This window comes from Aspergillus stella-maris (genome assembly GCF_047715825.1).
Source record: "Aspergillus stella-maris strain CBS 113639 unplaced genomic scaffold BDV14scaffold_29, whole genome shotgun sequence".
Classification (NCBI taxonomy): domain Eukaryota; kingdom Fungi; phylum Ascomycota; class Eurotiomycetes; order Eurotiales; family Aspergillaceae; genus Aspergillus; species Aspergillus stella-maris.
This window is the reverse complement of record NW_027396823.1, coordinates 95,317-121,568: the sequence shown is the minus strand read 5'-3', so window position 1 is coordinate 121,568 and position 26,252 is coordinate 95,317. Positions and strand designations below refer to the sequence as shown.

The 26,252-nt window shown below is 51.9% G+C and overlaps 8 protein-coding genes across 8 annotated transcripts; 3 read left to right on the top strand and 5 right to left on the bottom strand.

The window, feature by feature from the left end:
• The first annotated feature begins 58 nt into the window (after positions 1-58).
• BDV14DRAFT_63712 (uncharacterized protein) lies at positions 59-2,427 on the top strand. Its single transcript, XM_073777196.1, has 3 exons — positions 59-164; positions 276-980; positions 1,042-2,427. The coding sequence occupies exons 1-3, from the start codon at positions 108-110 to the stop codon at positions 2,287-2,289; spliced, it is 2,010 nt and encodes a 669-aa protein (XP_073627845.1). The 5' UTR covers positions 59-107; the 3' UTR covers positions 2,290-2,427.
• Positions 2,428-2,498: 71 nt separating this feature from the next.
• On the bottom strand, positions 2,499-4,062 carry BDV14DRAFT_173880 (endoplasmic reticulum vesicle transporter-domain-containing protein). The gene is made up of 3 exons (XM_073768808.1): positions 3,839-4,062; positions 3,132-3,710; positions 2,499-3,068 (listed from the first exon to the last, which is right to left on the bottom strand). Exons 1-3 carry the CDS (start codon positions 3,927-3,929, stop codon positions 2,554-2,556), a joined length of 1,185 nt encoding a protein of 394 aa, XP_073627844.1. The 5' UTR covers positions 3,930-4,062; the 3' UTR covers positions 2,499-2,553.
• A 129-nt stretch (positions 4,063-4,191) lies between these two features.
• Positions 4,192-9,799, bottom strand: BDV14DRAFT_173878 (putative protein kinase). The gene is made up of 3 exons (XM_073768807.1): positions 9,090-9,799; positions 8,830-9,010; positions 4,192-8,734 (listed from the first exon to the last, which is right to left on the bottom strand). Exons 1-3 carry the CDS (start codon positions 9,193-9,195, stop codon positions 4,759-4,761), a joined length of 4,263 nt encoding a protein of 1,420 aa, XP_073627843.1. The 5' UTR covers positions 9,196-9,799; the 3' UTR covers positions 4,192-4,758.
• Positions 9,800-10,253: 454 nt separating this feature from the next.
• Positions 10,254-17,220, top strand: BDV14DRAFT_189933 (putative ABC bile acid transporter; the record flags this gene model as incomplete). Its single annotated transcript, XM_073771273.1, has 8 exons — positions 10,254-10,414; positions 10,483-10,623; positions 10,671-11,887; positions 12,584-12,681; positions 12,736-13,044; positions 13,097-13,610; positions 13,661-16,929; positions 16,960-17,220. The coding sequence occupies 8 exons, from the start codon at positions 10,254-10,256 to the stop codon at positions 17,218-17,220; spliced, it is 5,970 nt and encodes a 1,989-aa protein (XP_073627842.1).
• A 354-nt stretch (positions 17,221-17,574) lies between these two features.
• BDV14DRAFT_200417 (uncharacterized protein) lies at positions 17,575-18,873 on the bottom strand (the record flags this gene model as incomplete). The annotated part of the gene is made up of 4 exons (XM_073773501.1): positions 17,575-18,104; positions 18,170-18,501; positions 18,585-18,716; positions 18,788-18,873. 4 exons carry the CDS (start codon positions 18,871-18,873, stop codon positions 17,575-17,577), a joined length of 1,080 nt encoding a protein of 359 aa, XP_073627841.1.
• Positions 18,769-20,174, bottom strand: BDV14DRAFT_173873 (nucleolar protein 16). Its single transcript, XM_073768806.1, has 2 exons — positions 20,000-20,174; positions 18,769-19,933 (listed from the first exon to the last, which is right to left on the bottom strand). The coding sequence occupies exons 1-2, from the start codon at positions 20,128-20,130 to the stop codon at positions 19,348-19,350; spliced, it is 717 nt and encodes a 238-aa protein (XP_073627840.1). The 5' UTR covers positions 20,131-20,174; the 3' UTR covers positions 18,769-19,347.
• A 148-nt stretch (positions 20,175-20,322) lies between these two features.
• BDV14DRAFT_63658 (Zn(2+) transporter YKE4) lies at positions 20,323-21,888 on the top strand. Its single transcript, XM_073777195.1, has 4 exons — positions 20,323-20,550; positions 20,661-20,811; positions 20,860-21,790; positions 21,840-21,888. Exons 1-4 carry the CDS (start codon positions 20,410-20,412, stop codon positions 21,853-21,855), a joined length of 1,239 nt encoding a protein of 412 aa, XP_073627839.1. The 5' UTR covers positions 20,323-20,409; the 3' UTR covers positions 21,856-21,888.
• Positions 21,889-22,632: 744 nt separating this feature from the next.
• On the bottom strand, positions 22,633-25,776 carry BDV14DRAFT_189930 (mannosyltransferase complex subunit MNN9; the record flags this gene model as incomplete). The annotated part of the gene is made up of 6 exons (XM_073771272.1): positions 22,633-22,653; positions 22,742-23,870; positions 24,517-24,923; positions 24,980-25,253; positions 25,334-25,499; positions 25,611-25,776. The coding sequence occupies 6 exons, from the start codon at positions 25,774-25,776 to the stop codon at positions 22,633-22,635; spliced, it is 2,163 nt and encodes a 720-aa protein (XP_073627838.1).
• Between the last annotated feature and the right edge of the window lie 476 nt (positions 25,777-26,252).

Sequence of the window (26,252 nt, the reverse complement as noted above, 5' to 3'; positions counted from 1 at the left end):
CTCATCGGGGAAAGCTGTCCTCCCGCCCTCGATAGCACTGCATATCAACACTCCACCACTTCACACTCATTCTACGATCTTCCTCTTCAATTTGCACCACTCACACAATGGCCGACGAAGAAGAACGTCTCAAGGCCGAGAAGCTCGCCGCGGCGAAGAAAAGGGTACGTTTACTGACCAAACACACAATTCCCCGCGTCCTAGCTAGTGACTATTGATCTCGATGACAATTGCGCAATATAACCTGGGGCCTTTGGCTAACATGAGTATTGTAGGTCGCCGCCCTCCAAAAGAAAAAGAAGGCCGGGAAGAAAGGGAGTACCTCTGAAGCCGCGAAAGAGACGGAGGTAGAAACGCCAGCGACACCAGAGCCAGAACCAACAGCAGAACAATCACAACCAGAGCCCGCAACCGCTGAGACCGAGACGCCAGCGACAGAAGAGAAGGCCGATGAATCAACGCCAGCGGAAGCAGAAACAGAGAAAGCTGCCGAAGAAAAGAAAGAAGACGACGAAACAGAACCAATGCCCGATCTACCCGTCACAACACCCCCTGCAACAGAAGAGATAACCGGGACGACAAAACTAGAGAACCCGCGCGCCGGGCACACGCGGCAGCCCTCCCTCTCCATCCAATCGAAGATGCGCTCGTCGTCGTTCCGCAAGTCCTCTGTTTCGCAGGGGAGTGGGCCTGGTGGTGTCCTTTCGCCTTCTCCCGGCGCAACGATGAAGTCGCCTAGCTTGCCGCCGCTGAGTGCAGATGGCGAGGCCGTGCAGGAGGTATATAGGAAACAGTCTACGCGGATTGAGGAGTTGGAACGGGAGAACAAGAAGCTTGAGAAGGAGGTTGAGGATGTTAGTGCAAGGTTCAAGAAGACAGAGGAGGCACTTGAGGAGCTACGGGAGGCGAGTGTTGATGTCGGGGAGTTGAAGGAGAAGTTGCGCATTAAAGAGGAGGAAGTGCAGGGGGTTGAGGAGCTGGTACGTTTTCTACTCTTTTGTGCCCCGGAGACTTGTTGGACTGTATACTGATGATCGGTAGAAAGCGGAAATTGCATCCCTACAGCGACAAATGCAAACGCGCACGCACCGCAACGCCAGCGCTCCTGGTCCGTCAGAGTCACCGCCATCCGACCTCGCACAACAGCTCGAATCCAAGACCATGGCAATGGAAGCAATGGAGCTTGAAATCTCGAATCTACGCGCACAGGTTTCCGACAAGACAACACACGAGGAACAAGTGAAGGCACTGGAAGAGAAACTCGCGCGTAGTGAATCTTCCCTTGAGAAAGCACAGAACGAGCTCACGGACAGCAAAGCCGCTCTCACCCGCGCCTCCGAGAAGGCAGTCAAGGAGGGCGTCGACAAAACCTCCACCGAGACCCTCATCAAGAACCTCCAGCGCGAGATCGAAGACCTCAAGTCAGAGAAGACAGAGGCAGAGAAGAAAATCGACACCCTGGAACAAAAAGTCCAAGCAATCGGCAACCTACACAAAGAGTCCGAATCTCGACACCAAGCCCGCCTTCGTGAAAGCGAGAAAGCCGAGAAGGAAGCGGCTTCCCTCCGCAAGAAACTCGCCAGCACAGAGAACGAGAACCTCCGGCTGAAAGAAGAACAAGAAACCCTCCGCAAACGCCACGCCGGGAACAATACAGAAGGTGGCGCAGACGACGACGCTCTCGACGAACTCGAAGATGAAGAGCGTTCCAAGCTCCAACGCCGCATCCGCGAGTTAGAAGGCGAAGTTTTCGACCTCCGCCGCGGCGTCTGGCAAGAAAGACGCCAGGAAATGCAGCCCGGTCCAGACGCATACACACCAGACGCCTACGCGCACAACGACTACGACGCGGCCAACGCCAACGCCAACGCCTTTGACGACGTCGACCTCACCGGCGGACGACCAGAACATAACCGCCGGCGCAGCATGGCGCAACACCAACAACAGCACTCATCCTTCAGCACAGTCCTCTCCTCCGGCTTCGCAGCATTCACAGGTTCAAACTCCCCCTTCTACTCTGCCTCTCCCGTGCAATCGCACTCTCACACTCAACAACCAGCGACAAGAGGCTCCCTCGAACTCCTAAGCGAAGAGAACCTCGAGGACGAATTCGACGAAGCGGAGTTTGCGCGCGCACAGGCTGAAGAGGAGGCTAGGAAACGTGTGGAGTGGGTTCGCGAGATCAAGAAGCAGCTTAGGGATTGGAAGGGCTGGCGGTTGGATCTTGTTGATTCTCGCGCTGGGGCTGAGGGGGCGGGTGTTGGGATGGGAGAGATTTTCGAGGTCTAGATACCCCTCTGCTCCCGCTTCGTTTCTAGGTATTCAATTGGTATGATTATGGATGGGTTATAGCTTATATATGGTACGGCACGGGGTGTTACTTGTATGACTTAGGTTTACTAGGAGGAATGGTATACCATAGCTGAGCAATGCACATGCACATGCACATTTTTTTCTATACTTCCAAATAACCTCAAAACAAAGAATGAATTCTAACACCAACACCAACCCTATATATTTTATAAAATACAACGCAGCAAAAAAATCAAAACCTCACTCCTCCTGCACCTTCCCACTCAAATACCCCTCACTCCGCCCCTTCCCAGCCCTGCGTCTCCTCAACTCCCCAACCCAAGAAGAAATCTGATAAAACCAACCCCCCGTAACAATAACCCCCGAACAAACATTCACCAACCGAATAACCAAATTTAAAAACCCACTCCGTTCCTCACTTATCAACAACAAAATCGGCTCAATATTATACTTGAAGAATATCCCCGGGATTAAGTAAGGCGATTCAGGAAGCGCATCAGATTGAGAGGTCGCAGCGTACTGGTTCGTGACGATGAGGTTCTTGTTTGATTTCCGGGTTGAGGAGGAGGATGTTGGTAGGGCGTCGAGATCGATGTTTTGATTTCGAGAGTAAATTGTGGGGACGACGGAGAGGAAGTACTGGTATTTGTAGTAGTGGGATTCTGTGGTCGCGATTGTTTTGTCGAGGGGGTTTAGGATGCTGGGGTAGTGTGGGCCGAAGGAGAGTTCTGTTATCATGTGCGAGAAGTTGAATGCTGTACCCAAAGAAACCACGGTCAGCAATTGTCAAGGGAATGGAAGTAGGGAAGTGAACATACCACCATGCTCCAAATGCTTCATCCCATCCTGATACCCATGCCCACGGGCCGTAATATGAAAGTCCCCCTGGACTTTATTCCCCTCAAGACTCCCATAAACACGACAAGAATCGACCTTCTCGCCCCTCCTCAACTTCGGCCCCTTAGGAAACTTCCTATTCGTATTCCGCCTCAATTCCGAAAAGACATGGCCCGCATGCGCATCGCGTTCCTGGTCCTTAACCCGCTTCTCATCCTCCCTGCTAAGCGTCTGATACTCGCCCTTCTCGTAATTGCGCTTATCCATCCACAGTTTCCAGCTTGTTGGCTCGCGCGTGAGCATTTGGGAGGCTAGGACACGGTCACCGGCTGCGTCTTGGATGTTGATGTGCAGTGTGTCGCAGGGCATATGGATCACTGCGTCGAGGTTCAATTGGAGGTCGTGCGAGACGCCCTTTTCGACGGTGAAGTGGTGCGCTTCTGTGCCTTTCAGCCAGGCGAGGAATTCGGAGAGGGAGAAGACGGTGCATATTATGAGGATTAGGACGGTCCATTGGCCGCCGCGGCGGGAGGGGGTCGTGTAGGAGGGTTTTGTTTTGGCTGGTGAGGGAGAGCCTTGGTTAGTTGTGTCCCTTCAATTGGATGCGCCCGGTGGTAGATGGTTCCCGGCAGAGATGGAAGTTGAGGTATAGCTTTTGATTTCTCAGTGGAAGAGGTAGAGGACTCACGAAAGGCGTCGAATGTCTGGAGGCCGCTCTTCAGGTTGGACTTTTCGCCGAAGGCGTCCTCGTCGAGGCCGTGCGATGCGAACCCGTTCATGACGATCAGCGTCGGGGAGTGCGGTAGGTAAGCGCTCAAGGCATGGAACAAGGAATTGAAACGGGTTATTGCGTTTGACAGCGCAGAAAAAGGAGAAAGGCCAGTGGGTCGAGGTTGTGAACAATGCGAGAGGGAGGGCGAGAAGTGAATGAGGCCAAGTAGGCCGAAACTTGAAACGCCGACTCCGCATTCACTATCTAATCTAATCTCTATACTTCACTGCCACCAATACCACAAAGTCACTTTCACAAATAATCATATCTATCATTGTTTATGTATGTCCATGTTCTAATCATAATGTCAGTGTCCAACTCTGCAAGTACAAGCAGCTGTTAGACGCCAGAAAGTGCATATACAGACAACCTCGGGACGCACGCATCCTCCCCAGGGGGATATAGTATCGGTGGCCGTCGTCAAGAAGATAAACAATGCAAGAACAAAACGTAAGAAAAAAAAAGCAAGATCTCCACTCAGCTGCGCAGTCATAACAATATCAGAAACATGGTATTGACAAGTAGCAAAGAACGGTGAGCAGACAGCACAAATAAAATCAAGTCATGGCAGACATGCAAAAGCTCAAGTGAGGGTATAAGAAGAAATGTCCTGCCTCATCCACCGGTATATCCACCGGCAGTCAATGTATCGTAAGAATGGAATCAAAACCACAAGCGTCCCCGGCCTGCTATGCAACTGAATAATCAAACAAGGTATTATTACAGATATGCAAGAAGTGGAAGAAGAAAACGCAAAACAAATCATATAAACCCCTCATTTCGGTTTCTGTCTTTGGTTAGCCTTTATCCTTTGCTGTCTGGTTTAGACTTGTGCATCAGCCGCTACCTACCAAGCTAGTCGCCGCCGCCGCTGTTGCGAGGTCCGGCTTTCCGCTGATATTTCGCGCAGAAACGCGAGGCAGTGCGGAGCCGGGTGTAGCCGTGGTACTTGTTACTCGCTTGGCGGGGGTTGACGGCGGCAATCCGCTGACGGTCGAGTGGCGCTTGCCCGCAGATGCCTTGATGGGCGAAGAGTTCGAGGGGTCTCGAGCACGAGGAGTGCCGGTCTTGAAGCTTGTGCCTGGCGGGTCTGGAAGAGGCCGGCCGGAACCTGGGGTGGAAATGGTGTTCACCCGCTTCCCAGGGGAATGGCCTCCAAAGGCCCTCGTCCTGGGCGCCAACTTTTGACCCGTCAAAAACTCGTGGCGCAGAGCTTCGCTTGGTGTCAATCGACGAGAGGGGTCCCATCGGAGACAGCGGGTAATAAAGTCCAAGAAGGTCTCGTCATCGCACTTCAATACCTGCCTCAGCTCCTTGGAGCTAGGACGGCGTCTTCGCCCCTTGGAAGACACTGTGATCCTTGGTTTGCCAAGAGAATCAAAGAACAGCTTCTTTCGAGTACTCTTCTCAATCAAGTGCTTCTCTGGTGGTCCAAAGACCTCCATAATGCAGGCAAGTTGCTCTTGCTCGTTCTCACCAGGGAAGATCGGGTAGCCGGTGTACAACTCTGCCAGAATACATCCAACACTCCACATATCAATCGGCATGCCATAAGACATTCCAAGAATGACCTCGGGAGAACGGTAGAAACGACTTTGGATGTAGGTGTACACCTTTTCATTCTCGAAACAGCTGGAACCGAAATCAATCACTCGGATCTCAGAGCTCAGAGGATGAACCAGAAGAATGTTCTCAGGCTTAAGATCACAGTGAATGACCTTTTTCGCCTGTAGCAGAGTAAGACTGTTCAGTATCTGCCTTGTGAATCGGCGAATGAGTTTGATGCCGAATCCTCTAAAGTCGTGGGCCTTGATGAACTCGTAAAGGTTGATTCCAAGAAGTTCGGTCGAGATGCACAGATGTCCACGGAAGTAGAAGCTCTGCGTGAAGTTGACCACGCTGTGGCGACGATGTGGATCCCATTCCTTGAGCTTTTGGAGAAGATTGACCTCAATCAAGGCTTGCTGGTGAAACCTCTTCTTGTTGCGAATGATTTTCACGGCAACCAAATTGCCTGTCTTGTGATCGATACATCGGACCACCTGACCGAAAGAACCCTTGCCCAGGACATCAACAACTTCGTAGCGATAGGCCAAGTGATCACCAAGAACAATGTTGTAATCACCACGATCGTCATCATACCCAAAGTTGGCATGCTGCGCATGCAAATCTCCAACATGCTTCTCTGCATCCTGAGTACCGCAGAAGTAGATGTCTTTGAAGTCGATAATTTCTCCACGTTCAAAGATGTTAAGGTGCGCGACCCTAAGAGCCTGCGCCGGGTTGACGCGATCTTTCGGCCCAGCCCTGTGGCGTAGATCGTCCAGCTCTCTGGCCGCCTTCTCAAAGTCTTTTCGCTTTGTACCAAGTCTCCTCATTTCCTCGTCTGCGATTGATGCTTCAGTCTCTAAACGGCTCTCGGCGGATGCAGAAGTAGCCGCCATGTTCGACTTTGCCGAGCTAATGATCTTGTGCACAGGCGAAAGTATTGAGGACGCCGAGCGGTGCTGACTGTTATCGCTCTCGTGGGATTCGCGAGAGATAGTCGGTTCCAAGGACAGGTTCTGATCGCTGCTGAAGCTTGGCTTTCGAAGCGCTGGGTTCGCCACATTGGTCAAGGAAGACTGTCGTCGAGACTTTAGGTATGCTGGCTTCAGAGTTGGACTTGTGTTCTTTGCCGTCGAGAGGTTGTTCCAAGTCGCGGAAGCCGGAAGTTTCGGTGGAGGCATCAAATCAGACTTCTTGGGGTCAGTAGTAACATTAATCCCTTGTTGAGGCTTGGAGTTGCTACGCTTCCGCGACAACGTGATCTTGTTGCGCAGAGATGTACCGTTATTGTCAGCGTCAGAAGGAGTAGATGCCTTGTCCGCCGATTCAGCATTGGAGAGGCCAGAGAGACCTGACGATTGGGTCTGAGGACGAGGGCCAGTCAACTTGTATGATTGAGATATTCTGGGCGAATAATCTGCGCTAGGCTTCTGACGTAGATGATTGTAGTCGCTATTGCTCTTGGGGAGTGCGTAAGAGACGTACGGCGACACGGTTCGAGCACCGCCGGGCATGCCATCATGGGAAGCAAGGGCGCTTGAACTGCTAGCGGTTCTCAAGGCGACGTTAGAAGATGTACTCAGAGCAAAATGCGAGGTGCTGCTTCGAGCCTGAGGGAGAGGATTTCCATCATCTTCGTCACGGAATGAGAAGTAGTTCGCTTTCGAGGCCGTCAGAGGCGTGCTCGGAGTTTTCGAAACAATCTGCGCAGAGGGCGTGGACGGGTCGGTGCCATCGTCTCGATCAGCCAAAGCCTCGATCTTCGTGGTCATGGGCGTGTCCAAAGGCAATAAGTTTAGTGGTGGAAGTTTCATGTTTTTCCTCCCAAACGCGTTGCTAGGCTGAGGTTTGGCTTCGGGCGTTTTCATTGCCCGTTCATCCAGCATCTCTGACGTACCCCGCTCTGCACTCGAGTCTGAAACATGCATTGACTTAAGGAGTTCAATCTCCATGGGTAGACTAGACTTGCGGGGCATTGGGAATTGTGGCTGATCCAGCTCGCTCTTTGGAGATTCGTAGGCTTTGGGAATAGCTGGAACTGGTGGTACTTCTTCAGTTCCATTGGTCATATTATTTTCCACACGAGGCTTGGGTGTCGGAAGTCGCGATGATGAGAAGTTTTGAGACAGCCGTGTCTGTAGCGACCCATTAGAGTTCCTTGCGGAATTATACGTTGTATTTGACGACAGAGACAAGCCCGAGCTATAAGACTTGCGGTTCGGGTCAGGCGTGGTGCGCGTCGAAGAAGGCGTCGCACTCTTTCGAGGGATATTAGAAGGAGAGTGAGTTGAAGATCGAGGACGAACCGGCATTGGATCGGTTGGAGTTGGTGGTGTATATGGCAAAGGATGGGCTTGAGGGGCTGTTGACAGCCGCTTCAACCGTCGGGCATCGGTGGGACTTATTGTACGAGCTCCAAGACCAGTTGCATGAGGGGGCATTACCGAAACGCGCTTTGCGGAAGAGGTTGGTGTAGTGGCTCCCCCGGCTGGATTCTTCACTGGGGTTCGAACGGCATTGGTGGATGATGATCGAGAATAATCTCCATAGGCGTTTGTCGTCAGGAAGTTGTCGCCAATTTCGCTTGGTTGAGGCTGGAAAGACTTGGCCTTTGCATTCCGTACATTAGACGGAAGCTTCGCCCCATTGATGCCATTAGAGTCATGGTGTTGGCTCCGCGGGCGGAGATAGTTTGTGTGCTCCAGCTTAGTTGTATCAGCACTCGCTTTTCTAGCCGATAGGCTCTGCCGCCTTGCGGAGGCGGTTGTGGGCAGCGAACCGGGCCCGATCGATTTACGTGGTGCCCGAGGCGCAGGGTTTGTGGGGGGCTGATTCTGAACAAGACTCTGGCGGCGGTTTCGGGTTGCCGCAGTGGAGGCCGGCAGTCGAGGAGTGTTCTCTGGAGGGGGGTTCTGCCCTACTAGACTTTTCCTTCGTGAATAAGTCTTTGCCTGTCCTGACGCGCTGTTGTCGGTGGTATTATTAGCCCACGGATTAGTGGGGTGAAAAGATGCCGGCTGTCGGTCGTAGCCAGATCCTGGGGCCTGCGGCATCGGAAATTGACTGAGACTCGGTTCGGCCATTATGCTATTATGAAAATCGTCAAAGCTGACAGGGGCAAGGAAGTCCATGCTCTCGGTAGGCGTCTGGTTCGCAAAGTTACTCATGCCAGTCGATCGAAGGTCGACCCGCGAGCTGCTGGTCTTCAGAGGTTCGTTCGTCGAGTCGATAGAAGAGTTGCCAGAGTGGTGAACCGCGCCCGAACTGCAGGAACACGAATGTTAGATTCGAATAAGGTCAGGGCCGTCGGCAGAAGTTCAGGTCCGAGTCAAATGGGCAGCGATATCAGGGGAACGAACCTGCGGGACTGGTCCTGTGGTCGCGGACCCTGGGGCACCTTCTGATCGCGAATAGACAGCCTTCTTTTGCTGAGGGCACTTAACCTAGAGCCAGCGGAGTTGTTCGAGGGTTGGGAAGCGGCATCGGAGAGAAACGTAGTGGAAGAGTGCTTTTGCAAACGTCTGCGGCCGGGGGTCACATCTGGAGGTCATAATAAACTCTGATTAGCCACATGTAACGGTGAAGATTACAACCACAAAACAACCTCGAGATCCCTTACCTCCCAAAGCGGTGTTTTCATTTCCGGAGGGACTAGATGGTCTGGACTGCACTTGACGCGAGTGCCCCTTTCCTGCAGTGTGTTGGTCCGACAGCATTTCCGGCATGGTCGCACTTCGGTCGGGCGAGCTCAGGACGCGGGGAATACGCCCAGTGTGAGAGATTGGAGGCAGAAATCGGGAAGAAAGTAAGGGTGAAGGCCCAATCGCAAAGGCATTCAGGAGCGAAATTGCTTCAATGCCTAACGAAAGAAAGCCTTGACCAGCACCGTCGCGCGACCATCAAAGGTCGTTAACGGTCCATCGCGGGGGGCAAGAACAGCGGATTCTGTTCCAAGGCACGGGGGGAAATGCAGGCGCGACGTATGGGATGTGAGCGATAGCGAGAGTGGTAGACGGGCTCAGCAAGAACCGGGAAGGCAATATGACTCGTGCCAGGCAGTTGTTGAAGGAAAGTTGAAAGAGAAGTTGTCCGGGGCAGTTCTGCTGGACTTGGCGTTCGTAAGGGTACAAGCGTGATCCGTATATCAACAGAGGAAGGAACTGCTACTATGGAAACACTCTCAAAATGATCTCCTATACAATGACGAGACACGTTGGTGAGCTCGTGGTCGGGCAGTAAGGGTGAAAGCTCTTGAACAAAAGTCAAAGACGGGACAAAAAATCAGAAGAGCAATAAACAAGCACAATCAATGGCAACAATCTCTAGAAGACCACTGGCCTTGCGAGCCCCCTGCTCCTTTTTTTTTGTGCCGGGAACAGATCCATCAGGCTGCAAACAGCCCAAACATCGAAATTACCTGCCGATCATGCAGCTGCAAGCATACAGAGTACAACGTTTGGTTTATTTACCATGAGAATATGAATTGAAAAGTATCCTGATAAGTAAATTGTACACAGATGACTAGAGACAGTAAGTGTATACCACCCTCACTGACAGAAACCCGTAACCAATAGACCATTGTAGGGGCAGTGTGCATAACTCTTGGCAGAGGACCCCGACCAACAGCCTTACTCGGCCAACTAAGGTTCACTCGGCTGAGAGCTTGAGCATGTGCTCCCGCAACAACCACCGAGTCCTGTCTTCGTCATCCTTCACCACTTCTCCCACCTTAAAGACATGCGGCAGCCTCTTGCCTTTTCGGCCACAACTTGCTCAAGGCATCATGGAGGAATACACCCCCGGTGCCTTTGCCGCCCGCGATGATAACTCCCCGCCTGGCCGAGGCAGATCCGAGGACGCATCTACAGACGATTTGGACTCAGCCCGCCATTCAAGATCCACATCGAGCGTTCGTCGCTCCATGCAAGATAGACTACTCACAAAGTAGGCAACTGACCAGCTTTATTCTGTCTTGGCAATTGTCTTTGATCTATTTTACTGACTTGAACCAGAATCCTACAGCAGGTCGTCCCCGTTGAAGATGTGCACGATGAATCGGTGTCAGTGGGCGCAAAGCCGGCCTCCCCAGACTCGGCGCGACCAGCTTTCAGTCTTCCTGTGATGGGAAACAACTTTCGGCGATTCAACGCGAGGTACACAATGTGAATAGACAAATATGGATCAAGCTAAGACCGCGCAGAATAGGTATCGTCTTCAGCTTCCAGAATCAGGTTGAGCGCCTGTTCGCTTGGAAACAACCGTCGCATACGTTCTCGTTCTTGTTCGTCTACTCGTTCATATGCCTCGATCCACATCTCTTAGTTGTGCTCCCTATTGCGACAATACTTCTCTTCGTCATGGTTCCGACGTTTCTCGCGCGCCATCCTCCGCCGCCATCAACGTCTACATCCAGCATAACTCCATACTACTCATACCAGGGTCCTGCCTTGGCTCCAGCGAAAACGATCAAGCCGGCACCGGAGACTTCCAAGGACTTCTTCCGCAATATGAGAGACTTGCAGAACTGCATGGCCGACTTCTCAGATGTACACGACTCGGCGGTTTCTGCCTTCGCCCCAATGACAAATTTCTCAAATGAAAGACTATCTTCCGCCGTCTTTCTGGTGTGTACACTTCTCACCGCAGTGTTGTTTCTTACCTCCCATCTCATTCCATGGAGATATATCCTGCTCGTTGGCGGCAATGCTGGGATCTTGTCCAAGCATCCCAATATTCAGGAATTCATTCAAGCCATAGCTAGTGAACTAGGCGGTGAAGAGCCGCCTCAGGTGCCGACTGTTCCACCGGCCAACGCATTATCCCCACACATGCCTTTCATGAAGCTGCTCGGTGATATTTCATTGGATTCATACCCCGAGGAGCGCGAAGTCGAGATCTTTGAAGTTCAGTACCGTTCACTAGCTCCATATGCCGGACAGGACTGGGAAACGTTCCTCTTTAGTCCCGTCCCTTATGATCCTCTGTCCCCTTCACGCATCGCAGGCGATCGCCCCAAAGGCTGTCGGTTCTTCGAGGACGTCCAGCCCCCTACTGGATGGGCATGGAAAAGCAAGAAATGGGAGCTCGACCTTGATTGTCGCGAGTGGGTTGTTGAGCGAATGATCACCGGTGTTGGATTCGAAGTTTCCACTGGCTCTTCAGAGAGTGGCGCCAGCAGTGATGAGATTGGAGGCTGGGTCTGGGACTTGCCTTCACTATCGTCTCCGAGAGGTGATGACGATGTGGCATCTGCCCTTGGTTATGATGGCGCCGTTCAAAGCTCCACCGACAAAAGAAAGGCGAAGAAGAAAGGAAAGGAGAGGGCCTACCAGGACTACGAGGAACGAGGTAATCAAGGCTCAAATGTCATGGGCGAGTGGAGGCGGAGGCGCTGGGTTCGGATCGTCCACCGGATCAGTATGCCTGCTGAGAAAGAGAAAGAAAAAGCCCGCGATGGCGACGCATGACTGTTTTTGCTACCCGGTGACAACTATTCTTACACATTTTTTGTAGCGGCTTGACTTTTCATGACTTGCTAGCGTGGCACGAATCTGAATATTATTATTCAATATATACTTCAGTCTTCAGGGCTACTAGTACGGCCCTTCAGATGAAGAGTGAGCGTAGCGGTGGAAATACCTGGCATAGAAGGAAGTTGCGACCAACCACCCGGCACCGCACCTTTCAGTTTGATAGGATTTATATTGGTCAAATAAAAGGCAGGAACGACCTTGTCTGGGGACTGAAGAAGGTACTTGGGATTCTGGGTTCAACTCTTGGTCATCTGTGCATACTTGGGATGGAAGAGCTTCCCGATATATATTTTGAGCCTCAGCTGAACCACCCAAGATGTTGCCCAGAGTGCCAGCCTGCTAGGCAGCATAGTAGCCTCTTACCCATTGATCCCTAGAGGGCAGATAGCCATAAACCCCGGGTAATACAAGAAATATTCATGACTCACACTGTTCATGGTCTATAAACCCTAGAATGAGGCTGCGGCTGGCGACGAGCTGATGCCCCAGGCATGCTGAACATGGCCAATCAGCGCCCCCGATTGGCTAGGGCGTGGAGGGGGATCCAACCTCCCCTCGCTCATCCTTCTTCCTTCAAGAGTTCTTCAGCTCCGCAATGTCTTCTTTTCCTTAATCTTCTCTCCGTCAATGACACCCGGAATGGAATATGGGGTTGCGGGAATCTGCCGAGTCATCTGGGTTTGTTGCTGCAGACCCCGTCTACGGCTGCTTCGAGCTAACATTCTTGAACAGGACTCTCCCAATGCTCGGCTGTCGCCTTGTGCAATTGCATATCTCGCACTGGTCCCAGCGGCCATAGTCTCCGTTGCCTGGCTGAATTATGTGCTTCGGCGACTACCCTTTATCCGGCGACCCAAATGGTTCAGGCCTTTTGTCCAAGAGCTACCACCTTGTCCGGACCTGCCGTTAGAGGACACCAAACATCGGCTTGGTTGGGTCATCTCACTTCTGGCAGTCACAGTCATTGGTCTGGCCGCTGAGATTATCAAGACCGTGCTCAATGGACCCGGTCTGGCCAACTGTACTCTTCTTGCTTCCTGGGTAAGCAACCGTCTTTTCATGAAACGGATAATGACTAATGTCCACGTTTCAGGCTGCAGCTGTATTGCTCACTGCTGTTGAGCGCCCTAGGACAAGCCCAGTACTGTTTTTTACCTTCTTTCTAGCTGCTGGTATCCTGGAAGTCGCTTTCATTGTCAACCGCAATGCCTACGCTACATCGCACCTATTCACCTTCCAGCTAGGAGCTACGGCTTCTCTTCTGGGCTGCATCATCACTCTCACCATGCCTCTTCGTCCAGCTTTGCTCCCGTGCATGGATATTAGCGCCGTGGGCCAGGAACCATCAAGTGCACATCGAAGCCCAGAGGACAACTTGCGACTTTGGCAATTCCTCACCGTTTCCTGGATGGCTCCGCTTATGAGCATGGGCAAGAAACGCCAGCTAGATGAAGGCGACGTCTGGTATTTACCTTTTGAATTTCAACACAAAAGGCTCCACGAAAAGTTCCGGCAGCTCCAGGGTGGTGTTCTTGGTCGCCTATTGGTGGCAAACGGTATTGATATCCTTATTATCAGCGCGATCTCACTTGTGCAGATGATATCTGGTATGCCTGTCTCAATCTATGATCAATATTTCGACTAATATTGCTTATAGAATTTTCCACACCTCTGCTTCTCCAGCAGCTGCTGCAAGCCATGAAAGCCGAGAACCGGTCTAATCGCGTGGCACTGGTATACGCAGTATTGACGCTGGCGCTCCGCCTCATAGGCGCACAATCACAAGTATTTAACCTCTGGTATGGAAGACGTTGCTACGAGCGCAGCAGGGGTGAGATGATGATGATGGTCTACGAGAAAGCGCTAGTCAGGAAAAACGTCTTCAACCAGGATGCCGAGGATGGGTCCGCGGAAGGTAAACAACAAGAGGATGGAGATAATAAGTCCTCGAAGAGATCCTGGTTATGGAGCTTCCTGACTTCGTGGCGTGCCCCTCGTAAAGAAAAGTCCAAGGCGCCTGTCACTATGGGCAAAATATTCAACCTACTTCGCGGTGATGTATACGAGGTAGCCCAACGATTTTGGGAGATTGACGACCTAATAAATCAACCATTGGGATTAGTGATATCAGTGGTACTTGTCTGGAAAGTGCTCGGACCGTCCTGCTTTCTCGCAATCTTTGTGGTCCTGATCGCACAATCTATAAATGCACTCATCACACGAGTGCTTCTGCGGTGGGAGCGCGCACGCAGGATTGCGACAGACGCGAGACTTCAAGTTTCATCTCAGTTTGTGGAGGCACTTCGCCATCTCCGCTGGTATGGTTGGCAAAACCACTGGCTGCGCCAAGTGATGGAGGCTCGAGACTCAGAGCTCAAACTTCGCGTGACTACGCGGCTATGGGGAATGGCCATTGCCTTTGTGAACGTTCTTGCCGGCGGCCTCTTTTCCGTTGTCGCTCTTTGGGCTTACACGTATTTGGCTGGAAATTCCTTGAGTATTGATGTCATATTCCCCGCGCTACAGCTCTTCACGATGTTGGACACTCGGCTGAGAGCGATACCCCAATTGATCACCACACTGATTAACGCTTCCATTGCCATGGAACGTATACAGGACTTTATGACCGAGCCGGAGAAGGAAGGCAGGGAGATTGGATCATCTGCAGATATTGCTCCAATCCAGCTGGAGACTTGCTCATTCGCTTGGCCTGGCAAGACCGATCCTGTCATCTCAGACGTGGACTTGAGCATCTCTCCAGGTCTTACTGTGATTTATGGCAAAGTCGGCACCGGAAAGACTGCGCTTCTTCAAGGGCTTCTGGGTGAGATGGACAAGATACAAGGAACCTCGTATATCTCCAGTGAGATGATGGGATACTGTGCGCAGACACCCTGGCTGCAAAGTATGAGCATTCGAGACAACATCCTATTCTCAGCGCCCTATGACGAGCAACGGTACAAGAAGGTCCTAGAAGTATGCGCGCTACTACCAGATCTCGCGAGCTTCAAAGATGGTGATCTGTCGTTTATCGGTGAGAACGGTATTGGTCTTTCTGGGGGCCAAAAGGCACGTGTTGCACTGGCGAGAGCAGTCTATAGCACGGCAAGAATTCTGTTGCTTGATGACCCTTTGTCGGCGTTGGACCACAACACTGCCGAAACAATCGTTCGCAGGTGTTTGACAGGCCCTCTCATGGAAGGCCGTGTTGTCGTTCTCGTGACTCACCGCATTCACCTCGTCCGCCACATCGCAGATCAAATTGTGCACATCCAAGATGGCCGAGCCGTCGTGGAGCCAAAGTCGTCTGTCTCTTTGGATGACGCCGAAACAAGCGATAACCAGGCAAAGGATGACGAAGCAGATACAACAGAGATGAAGGACGATTCGGCGGCTGTACCATCAAAATTCATTGAGGAAGAACACCGGGCAGAATGGGGGGTCAAGGCTGCAGTGTACTGGAACTACATCAAGGCTGGAAGGTACAGATGGTGGCTTGCGTTGATTGTCGTGATCTCGATCTATCGCTTGACATCAATTGCACAGTCCTGGTTCCTCAAAGAATGGGGTGAAGCTTATACCGAGATATCCCATGTGTTTGGCCAATCCTCTCTAAACAAGGGGACCTACGGACAATGGACGACGCTCTCAGCCCTGCCCCAACCGCTTGTGTGGACTCCCCCCAACCCTTTCGATAAGTTTCCTGCGCCGACTGAGAATGTGCGACCATGGCTACTTGTCTTCCTCGGCATCACGACGTTCACAGCCATTGCGATATTCGTTACCCAACTCTTTATGCTTGTCATTACATACAGCGCAGGCCAGAAGATGTTCCACGAAGTCATGGTCAATGTCAGCCATGCTACATTCCGGTTCTTCGACGTAACGCCGGTTGGTCGATTGATGAACCGACTTACGTCTGACATTGGGGTAGTGGACGGAGACATCAGTTCCCAGTTTCAGATTATTGCCTTCTTGATCATAACATGGGTGTCCTCAGTGCTCGTCATTGCTTCGGTGACACCCCTGTTCCTGGCATTTACAGTCCTCTTTACTTTGGCCTTTGTCTACACCTTCCTCCAATTCCTCCCGACCTCGCAGAGCCTCCGCCGCCTCGAAATGGTCTCCCTCAGTCCCTTGATCTCCAACTTCGGCGAGCTCCTCCACGGCCTCACCACAGTCCGAGCCTTCCACGCCGAACCCCGCTTCCAAGATCGAGTCATCGGCGTCGTCGACAAATTCCAAGGGATGGACCACTTCTACTGGTCCCTACAGAGCTGGCTCTCTTACCGCTTCGAAAGCTACTCCGCCCTCTCCACCTTCGCCCTCACAGCACTAGCCCTCTATACAGACGTGACACCAGGTCTAGCGGCCTTCGCCCTCATCTCAGCAAACAGCTTCGTCAACGCCACCCACGGTCTATGCCGACAGTACGGCAAGCTCCAAATGGATTTTGTATCCGTCGAACGCATCGACGAGCTCCTGCACGTCGACCAGGAACCACCGGGTACAATCGAACCACCAGCATCCTGGCCAAAGTTCGGCGCAGACATTGTCTTCGAGGACGTCTCCATCCGCTACGCACCGCACCTCGACCCATCATTAAATAACATCTCCCTTCGTATTCCCGGCAGCAAAACAACAGCCCTAATCGGCCGCACAGGATCCGGCAAATCCACTCTCGCCATATCCCTCTTAGCCGCCGTCACCCCCTCAGCGGGAAAATTAACAATCGACAACATCGACCTTTCAACCGTAAACAAACAATCCCTGCGCACCCGCGTGACCTTCGTCGCGCAAGACCCCGTCCTCTTCACCGGCACGATCCGCAAGAACCTCGACCCGATAACCGAATATTCTGACGCCGAATGCCTGAGTGTCCTCCAACGCATCTGTGCCCGCCGCAACTGGACGCTCGATACAAAAGTTGAAGCTGGAGGTCGGAATCTATCGCAGGGCGAGCGTCAGCTTATTGGGTTAGCTAGGGCTGTACTGCGTCGCAGTTCGCTTGTTATATTGGATGAAGCGACTGCGTCGATTGATACGGAGACGAGTCTTGAGATCCAGAGTGTGCTTCGCGAGGAGATGAGGGAAAGTACGGTTGTTACGATCGCGCATCGTATTGAGGCGATTAAGGATGCGGAGTACTTTGTTGAGTTGGATAATGGTCAAGTTAAGGGGCAGGGGTTTGTGAAGGATAGGGATTTGCAGGCTTAGACTGGGGATATACCGTGGACGTAACTACGGATTGTGTTTTTGAGGGGTGGAAGGTAAGAAACGAACGGAAGTGGAGGAAATAAAAGACCACACACGACCTGATAAGGATAACAAAAAAGTTTTCTCATGAGGCATGAGATCTTAATGACTTAATTTGATTAATTAATTAGATTGAAACTGAATGCAAGCTACGAAATTACCAATTGAACGACATATTGCTCTAATCAAACGTGCAGATACTGTATGGTACACACGCACAAAAATCAAGCACAACCGAAAGGAAAATCCCCGGAAGACAAGCCGCTCGAATATCAAACGTGTCGTACATATACTTTGGCCCCGTAGTACCACGAATCAGAAGAAACCAAACAAAACCAAAGCCCACACCAACACTGCAAAGCCAGCCGTAAGATCTCTACCCTCCACATAATGATAACCCGCGCCATTGGGCACGACACTCTCATCCCCCCCAACAGGACCCGCAAGCGGCGTCCCATAAAGCGTCAAAGTCTCTGGAGCTGGAATAATTGTACTCAAAGATAGGTCCGCCAAAGTAGTCCATGTAGTTGAGACCAAACTCGATCTGGGACTCGTCGGACAAGGTTGGCTGATCAAGACAGAGGATGCCAATGGAGCGAAGGACAAACACGGGAACAAAGATAGCAAAGGTGCTCCTGGCTCAGGTATAGCATGGGTCGTAATAGGCGCTGAGGCACTTGTGGGTATGACGAGGATGATGTTCAGCGTTAAGTTCTCGCTGTCCTCATCCGCCATGTTGGGGACAGCGCCAGTGGCGGAGTTAGTGGCCCAGGGATTTGAACAGATGAGAACACTGGCGCTCTCTTTTCGTCCATTTGCATGGTATTGGGAGGTAGAAGGAACAGCTATGAGCATGTTAGCTAGAATTCAACCAACCAACCAACCGGAAGTAATCAATAGCAAGCCATACCGGTAGCAGAAATCCAGAGCCCTAGACCCAGGCCCGGAGTCGAAAGCAAAGGCTGTAGTGAAGGGTTGTATAGAACGTCATTGTCGTTACGAACAGAAAGTCCCATTGGAAAAAGGTGCGCTTCGTTACATAGGGTTGTCTCTGGGACGTCTACTTCGACTCCATCGGGTGTATACCCCGTCCCGTTGAACGCGCAGATAGCGTCTCCGGCGTTGGGAACTGATTCATAGCCTGGGTATTCCAAAGTCAACGAGAATACCAGGCATGTTGAAGAGAAGGGGAACCCATAAACAGCAGCCTCCTCGTATCCCACGGGCAAAATATGAGATAATCTAGGTTTGACCTCGTCAGCGAATCCTATATTCTCTCGATCCAACCAAACTAGCCAGCTCAGAAGGATAGAGAAGGCACATACTCGAAATCACAAGACAGTATCTCAGCCTTCCCATTAGGCGTACAGGCTATAAGCGAAGAACCCTGGAGTGATCTAGCGGCACAGAAGCGTGCTTCTGGGGACGGGCAGAGGAAGTGGTTTGTTTTGGCGTCGCTGTCACAGCAAACTGTTAACCTGGGAGTTTGGCTAATTTGAAAAGGTATGGATGCGGATTGGGTGCTTACTATCCGATTTGAGCTGTGGCAATTTGGATCTCGGAGAAGATGGTTAGGGCTAAGAGGACAATGGGGTTTGTGAAAATGGGGTGCATCGTGCTAGATAATAGAGTATTTGAAGTGACCGGGAACGGAGAAACGGATGGGTTGAAGAATATAGAAGGGAAATGTGTGTAGAGAAAAGACGATGGTGTAGATGTGGCAGATTAAGCTGGCTTTTGTTGACAGTCAACAGACACGTCCACTCGCGCAATGGCGATGATGCTCCAGGATGAGCGCATTTACTTAGGCAGAGGTTCACTGGTTGCTACGCTATCTCGTCATAGACCCTGGTTACCGTATAGCGACATTGCCGTTCAAGCCATTGAGAGAATTAGAGCAGGAAACTTGACTGAGCACACATCATATTTGCAGGGTATTCGTTGCAGAGTCAATGTACAGACACTTGACGCATCTAAAGTGCCTCGTCTGAATGGAGCAAAGACAACAAGTAGGAAATCTAAATCCCATATAAACTTTTGCCAAACCAAACGCCAATTCGCCACGCATGCGCTTTCAACAGAAACCAATCAAGCCTGAGCAGCCTGGAACTTGTTGATCCTCCGCCGCAAGTCACCAGCCGTCTGCTGCATAGGGTTCAACTTCCTGTCCCGCGCCATAGCCGCATAGTCATCGCCATACCGTGCAACAAGTCTCTCAATCCACTCCGTCTCCCGCGAGCTCTGGTGTCTCGGCTTCTTGGGCACCGCGCTCTCCGCATCCGCCTGGCTCTCGAGCTGCTTCACGATATCAGAAGCCGGCTTCTTCCCCTGCCCATTTCCTTGCGGCGCAACATCAATATCAACATTGGCGATCTCGTTCAGCGGGTCATTAAGCGGGTTCGAGGCGCGGACTTTGCGGCCTGCGATTTCAACTTCGTCGTCTTCGGGGCGGATAACGCGAATGATCTTTCCCGTTTCGGGGTCACGCTCGACTCTGACGTTCTGGATAGCTGAGCTCTTCTGGGCGTCGACGCTGCCTTTGATGTGGAGTGAGTCGCCGACTTCCTCAAGGCCGTTTGCTGTCTTGCGCTTTTCGGATCCTCCTGAGGGGGCGTTTAGGCGGTGCATTAGACCGAGGCGGCGGTAGTTTTGTGTGAGTGTTTCTTTGCGGTTCCTATTGTAGCATATTGTTAGTCGCCTGTTGCTATGCGATTGCGCTTGGACTTGGTAAAACGCGTACCAGTTGTCGGCGATAATTTGGTTACCGAGAACATTGATTTTCTTCCTTCCGCTCTTAATGACGCCCTGGCGCTTGGGCTTTTGCTTGGGCGCCGAGGAGCGGTTCTTCTTTGCCTGGCGAATGTTGGTCATTTTGAATATGGCGGTTATCAAAGGAAAGTATGGGTAATGTTGAGTGTTGGTGCAGCTAAAATAAAAATCGTTATCGCTGCGGAAAAGATGTTAGCGGTGTTTGCACTAAAGGCTTGGCAAGTTTGCACGGACCCTGACTGATAAGATTAGTGAGCTCTGACTAGCGACATCGGCCGATCTACTCCCACCAACTCTCCATCTGACAACTTCCCCCGGGGCCAGAGTACCTTGAAGCACCCAGGGTTTCACGTCTAGCCTGTTCTAGACTAAGCATATACAATGCAGCTAGCTATTCAGTCTCCAGCCCGCAAGATTGGCCTTGCGCTGGCTGGTGGTCTTGTCTTGTTCTCTGTTTTGGCGGCGGCTCAAGAGCTCAAGGTTGGTGAGCTGTCTGTTGGTCAGATTGAGGAGGAATTGCAGGTGCGTTGCCCCAATCCAGCGGCTGGTATACATCGAATACCGGGGACTATACTGTCGCCTACTCTGATACCGAACCAAGTCAAGGGTCAAGCAAATCTAACTGATTCCAGAGCTGTCCCCTCGTCAAGTCCTTGAATGAGCATAAGCGCGCGACAAGCCCCCAAACCGCAAGCTTGACGTCCAAGATCTTTTCCATCCTCTTCCCCGGCAGCCCCGCCGTCAACTCTCTGCTAGCCACTCTCTACATCTCCGGACCTCCGAGTATGTCTTAAACTACAAGCTGTCGCGTGCTCTATTGACACCCTCCAGACTTCCTTCTCGCGCTATGCCCTCCCAACATCGACCCCTCCTCGTTGTCCGTCATGGTCGCCTTTGCCGTCGGAGGGCTCCTAGGTGATACCCTCTTCCATTTACTCCCAGAGATCTTCCTCGGAGAGGACTCCCCAGACCACGTACGCTTCGTTATGGTCGAACCAAACCGCAACCTCCTCCTCGGTCTGGGAATCATGGTTGGTTTCTTCACCTTTGTCGCAATGGACAAGACACTCCGCATTGCAACTGGCGGGGAAGGACACGATCACTCCCACGGCCACTCCCATAGTCACGCTGAACCCGATACCGCTGTGACTACCGGCGCCGCAACCGCTAGCAACACCGAGCTCAAGAAGCGCAAGTCCGGAAAGACAGAGTCCGAGACACCCACTGAGCCCGCTAAGGAAGAGATCAACCCCAGTGTTAAGTTGGGCGGCTACCTCAACCTCATCGCGGACTTCACCCACAACATCACCGACGGCCTCGCCATGTCCTCTTCCTTCTACGCCTCCCCCACCATCGGCGCAACCACCACAGTGGCCGTCTTCTTCCACGAAATCCCGCACGAAGTCGGCGACTTTGCCCTCCTCATCCAATCCGGTTTCTCCAAGCGCAAGGCTATGGGCGCGCAATTCGTCACAGCCATCGGCGCGTTCTTGGGAACTTTGATTGGTATCGCCGTGCAGGAATTTGGTGGGTCGCACGGTGAGGGCCTGGCCGGATCAGATGCACCCGTTTCCGGGCTCATGGGGACGAGTCTTACGTGGGGAGACATGCTTCTCCCTTTCACGGCTGGAACATTCCTCTACGTTGGTACTGTCTCTGTTATTCCGGAGCTGCTGGAGACGGGCAAGGACAAGGGCGTTGAGATTAAGAAGACCATCGTGCAGTTTTTGGCTGTTGCTGTTGGGGCGGGGATTATGCTTGCGTACGCACTTCTCTTTTCTTGTCAAATGTACAAAGCTAACTGGTTTCAGGATCTCATGGGACTAAGCGGCTCCCATTCGCTCGTCAAAAGTTCATCGTGCGCGTTAGCCATGAAAGACCCCCCCCCCAAATCAACCATCTAAACTATAAAGTAGGACCTGAAGAGGGCTAGCAAACCGCCTTATCAATAGCTCCATTAATATGCCACGCTTCGGGGCTGGATTTTGTCTCAGGTATATACTCTGTATCCTAAACGGCCTATATAAAGCATACCATAGCACGAAGCTAGAGGCATGAACATGATACAGCTTATCTTGAGAACCCACATCTCTAAGCTTCAACGCGATGAGCACAGCCCAGTGTATAGAAAGAGCTCCGCTCTGTCCTCCACCTGCCAATGCAGATCTAGGTAACTGAAGATACATCGCAGCCAACATTAACACCGCCCAGAGAAAAGCAGGTCCCTTACCAACCCGCAGCGGGCAATCTCGCGCCGTGCAGGGAACGTGCGATGCAGGCTCGAGGCGGCGGTAGGTACCTTCCCCGCCTACATAGGTACTTACCGACGGGAGTGGGTTGCTCCTTCCAGAATTGGATACCTGCGTAGCTACTCATCATCCATGCCTTGGCTTCGCTGTGAAAGTAGTGCGTATCCTGGCCATTTTGAACTGGGACCAGTGGTATAGTAGCTACCTACGCTTTGTCTACATGTTTCAATGGAAATGGCGACAGAGGGAGTGAAGGGAAGGAAAGAAAGAACACCGTTCTATATAATTTTCCTAACCAGGTAAAAAACCAGCAAATCTAAAGCGATATAATATACTATAATATAAATGTAAAGCATCACTCGTTAATATGGTACACCTGCCCAAGCATCACGCGTTAGCAAAACACCTTCATCTCAAGTAACCAGAAGAGGAGGGGGCCGGATGGAGATGAAGAGGAAACTTACAAAATAATCCGGCACCCCAAAAACACTATACCCCAATCGTTTCGCCATCTTCGCGAACCCCTCTGTCTCAACGAGATGATAAAACGGGAAAGCGGGGAACATCGCCCCGTCCCTATGGACATCCGCTTTAACCATCAATGCCGTTCCACCGACACCGTCTAGCTCGATGATCCTTGTTGGGCGGGGCCGGGTTGTATCGGCCATGTAAGCCATGAGGCTTCTGTATGTCGGTAACTCGGCGTAACCCTCGAGCAATATCTCGTCGGGACCCATAGCGTCCGCAAGACTCTGAGCAGTCGTGGAATCAATCCAGGAATTGAAGTCGTAGGGCCGGACATCCTGTTTCTTTGTTTCGGTATTGTAGTACCGTTGGAAGCAATTGGGGACGATAACGGGCTTATTATGCCCCGTTAAATCCTGGATCAAAGTCTTTGGCGTCTCGATAATATCCGAGTCCAGCCAAAGAACCCAAGATGTGCTAGGCCCCAACGTCGTGAAGACAAGACTATTCCGCGCGCGCGACATACTCTCCCTCCTTATCTTCTGGTTACTCAATTTATGCCGTTCCTTTTCATCCTGGCTCTGTAGCGGCGGTTCAAAATCCTGCCTTAATATAGTAATTGACGCGAATCGGTTCTCGACGTCCCCAGTTTGAGTTCTTGAGATTGCTCGTTCCAGTGCCTTTGCAGCGGCGTCGCCATCTTTCGTATGCGGTATGATGAATCCCAGACTTATAAGTTCATGCGGGTAACTCAATGCCTCAACATTATCCCAGTATCCCTGGTAAAATCTCGCGAGCGGTGTAAGGATAAGCACGCGCTCACCCTTCCCATGGGCATCTGAGCTCGTCGTTAGGTCGTTGAGGTTATATTTCACGACTGGCGGAGGCGGGTGTCGACCGTCGTCGTGGACAGGCTGCGGGATGAATGGCTTCGTAGGTGGTGAGAGGGGGTGTTCGGCTGTGTCTTCGAGGCGGGAGTTTGTTGTTTCGGAGGTAGATGATGAGCTTGAGGATGAGGAGGGAGGCGTCGGAGTAGAAAACAGGAAGCACAGGAAGCCGAATGCGAGCATTGAGGCTAGCACGTAGGTTATTGGACTCGTGCGCCGCATGTTGCGCGCGACGGCCATGCTGGCCGGTGGACGGTGTTCGACTGTTTGAGAGTGTCGTATGCAGTTGGCGTAAGATGGAGGTTTGGCGTTGTCGTACGTGTCAGTCGGGATCGGCGAGGTCTGGCAGGGCGGTGTTGCTGGAGCGGGATTGAAAATTGCTGTGCAAGTAGAGAGCACTTCAGCAGTGAATTAAAAGAGTGGACGTCCCTAGAATGGGGCCAAGGGAGCGCATGGAAGAAGAGAATACTGTGTCGGAGAAATTGGTGATGACGACGATCGCCGGGAAAGTGTCCGCAACGGGCCCAGCCTAGACTGCTTCACTGACAAGCCAAGCTTTGCTATCTGCCGGGGTCTAGATGAACTGATCCTGCAGGTTTGAACTGGTTAGTTGGAAATTGAATGTTCTAACCAGATTCTAAGCTAGCAGCGCCTCGGTAACTGTTTCATCTGAGGTGAGGAGCTCTATTTTGCAGCCGCCGCATGCGGAAGTGTTGCGCTCTCCGCCCTTACAGTTGCATTTCATGGTGGACGTCCAGACAAGTCCAACAATGTGAACTTTCAAGATTCGCTAATATTTCCACTGTCTAGAGTATATATAGCCTGTATATACATCTAATCTCACTATAATCCTTATATAATACCAATACAGAGATCAAGGTAAAGACCTCATAACACCCTCAAACGCAACCAACGCCATCGCATTCGCCGGGAACGCCCTCAGGAAACAAGGCACAAAGCCCCTCCAGTACCCCCTCCACCCCCGTTCGCGATAAACCGCAACAGCCGCATCCTTCCACCACCTGAACTGCCGCTTCCCGTCGTTGAGCGCCCCACCCATCGGATCCGTCATCAGTCGCTGCTTAACCACGTCCGACGGGTACGACGTAAGCCAGAAGATCTGCGCTGAGATGCCGCCTGCCCAGAAGTTTATTGCGGGGGCTGAGAGGGCTGTGCGCTCTTTGAAGAGGCGCGTTAGGACGTCGTAGGAGCCCCACCAGAAGAAGAAGAATGAGCGGAAGAAGATTGTTGCGCAGAGACCGCGGTAGAGGCCAGTTATGCCGTGGGTGCTTAGCTATATACCTTATCAGTAACAGGTGCGAGGATAGGGCGGCGTTTAGCGAAGCTTACCATCCTCCGAATGCAATCTATCGGCCCGCTATATAATCGCTTCGACTTATCCGCAGCATACTGAATCTGAAGTCGCGCCTTGACATGCTCGACCGGAGCAGCAATAAAACTAACCGTCGTACCAGCCATAATACCCGCAATACCATGCCCAAAACTAGGCAACGTCTGCAGATCAGGCTGGTATTTCGCAAAAGGCGTCATAGCACGTATTGACGGGTTCGAGAAGAAGTTCTCAAGAAGCAGTCGGCGGTATAACGTCAATGAACCGAGCATTCTGCACCCGTCAGTCCTCATCCTATTTCCATTTATCCTAGACCCTCTACCCTGTCGGGAGGGAAAATGCGCAAGACTCACACAGAATCCATAACCATCCACCCCAACAACGGCGGCGTCGCCCCCTTATACAAACCCGCAACACCCTCCTTCCTAACAGTCTGCATCACACAATCCAGCGGTCCCCGAAAGTGTCCATCTTTACTAGTTTGCAACCGTACTTTGACCGTGTCGAAGGGATGACCGACTAGACACAGAAAACACAAACGTCAGCAATTAAACCCATCGTTGCAATCCTACCGTATAGCGCGCAGCTGTTGGAGAAAATGTAGGTACATAGGTAGGTAGGTAGACTCACCGCTCAACTTCGCAATCCCCGAAAACACGCCCGCAACGAAACCCTTGTAATCACGCTTCGAGCTGGCGTTTGTATTTGTTGGAGCCTTCACGGTTTTCTGGGATTGTGACTCCGGCGCGTCCATGACTGATGTAGAGCTTGGAATGGGCGCCGGCGAGGACGACATCTTGTAGCTCCTATTTCTCTGTTCCAACGCGTCCGGCCCGCTGCAAACCCCCAATTGCTTCCAATCCTTCTCGTAGGTTTGTCAAGAGGTCGCTTTGTTTATTCGTTGTCGACCTCGTAGCTAGGTAAGGTACACCGCAGGTAGAATAATCGAGGCGTTATCGGAGCGCGTCTCGGGGTCAGGTATTTGTCGCCGGAGCTTCGTGGGAGTTCGTTCGTCTTGGGTGGATAAAGAGGTATCCTCCAAGCAAATCTGTAATTGATATATCAAGTCACAACCCTTCCAACAGAGAAACGCTTCAACTTAAGAAAAAGAAAGAAGTCGAGGACGCGCAGATCTTGAAGAGGGGAGTGCCTGCGGTTGAAGGGTTGCCCCACACTCCCCAGCGGATCGGGGAGATGCTGCTCTTCTCCGGGGAAGCCGTGATGATCTTCGTTTTGTAAGGAGGGGTTGTTATTGGTTCGTTGTTGCTTTAC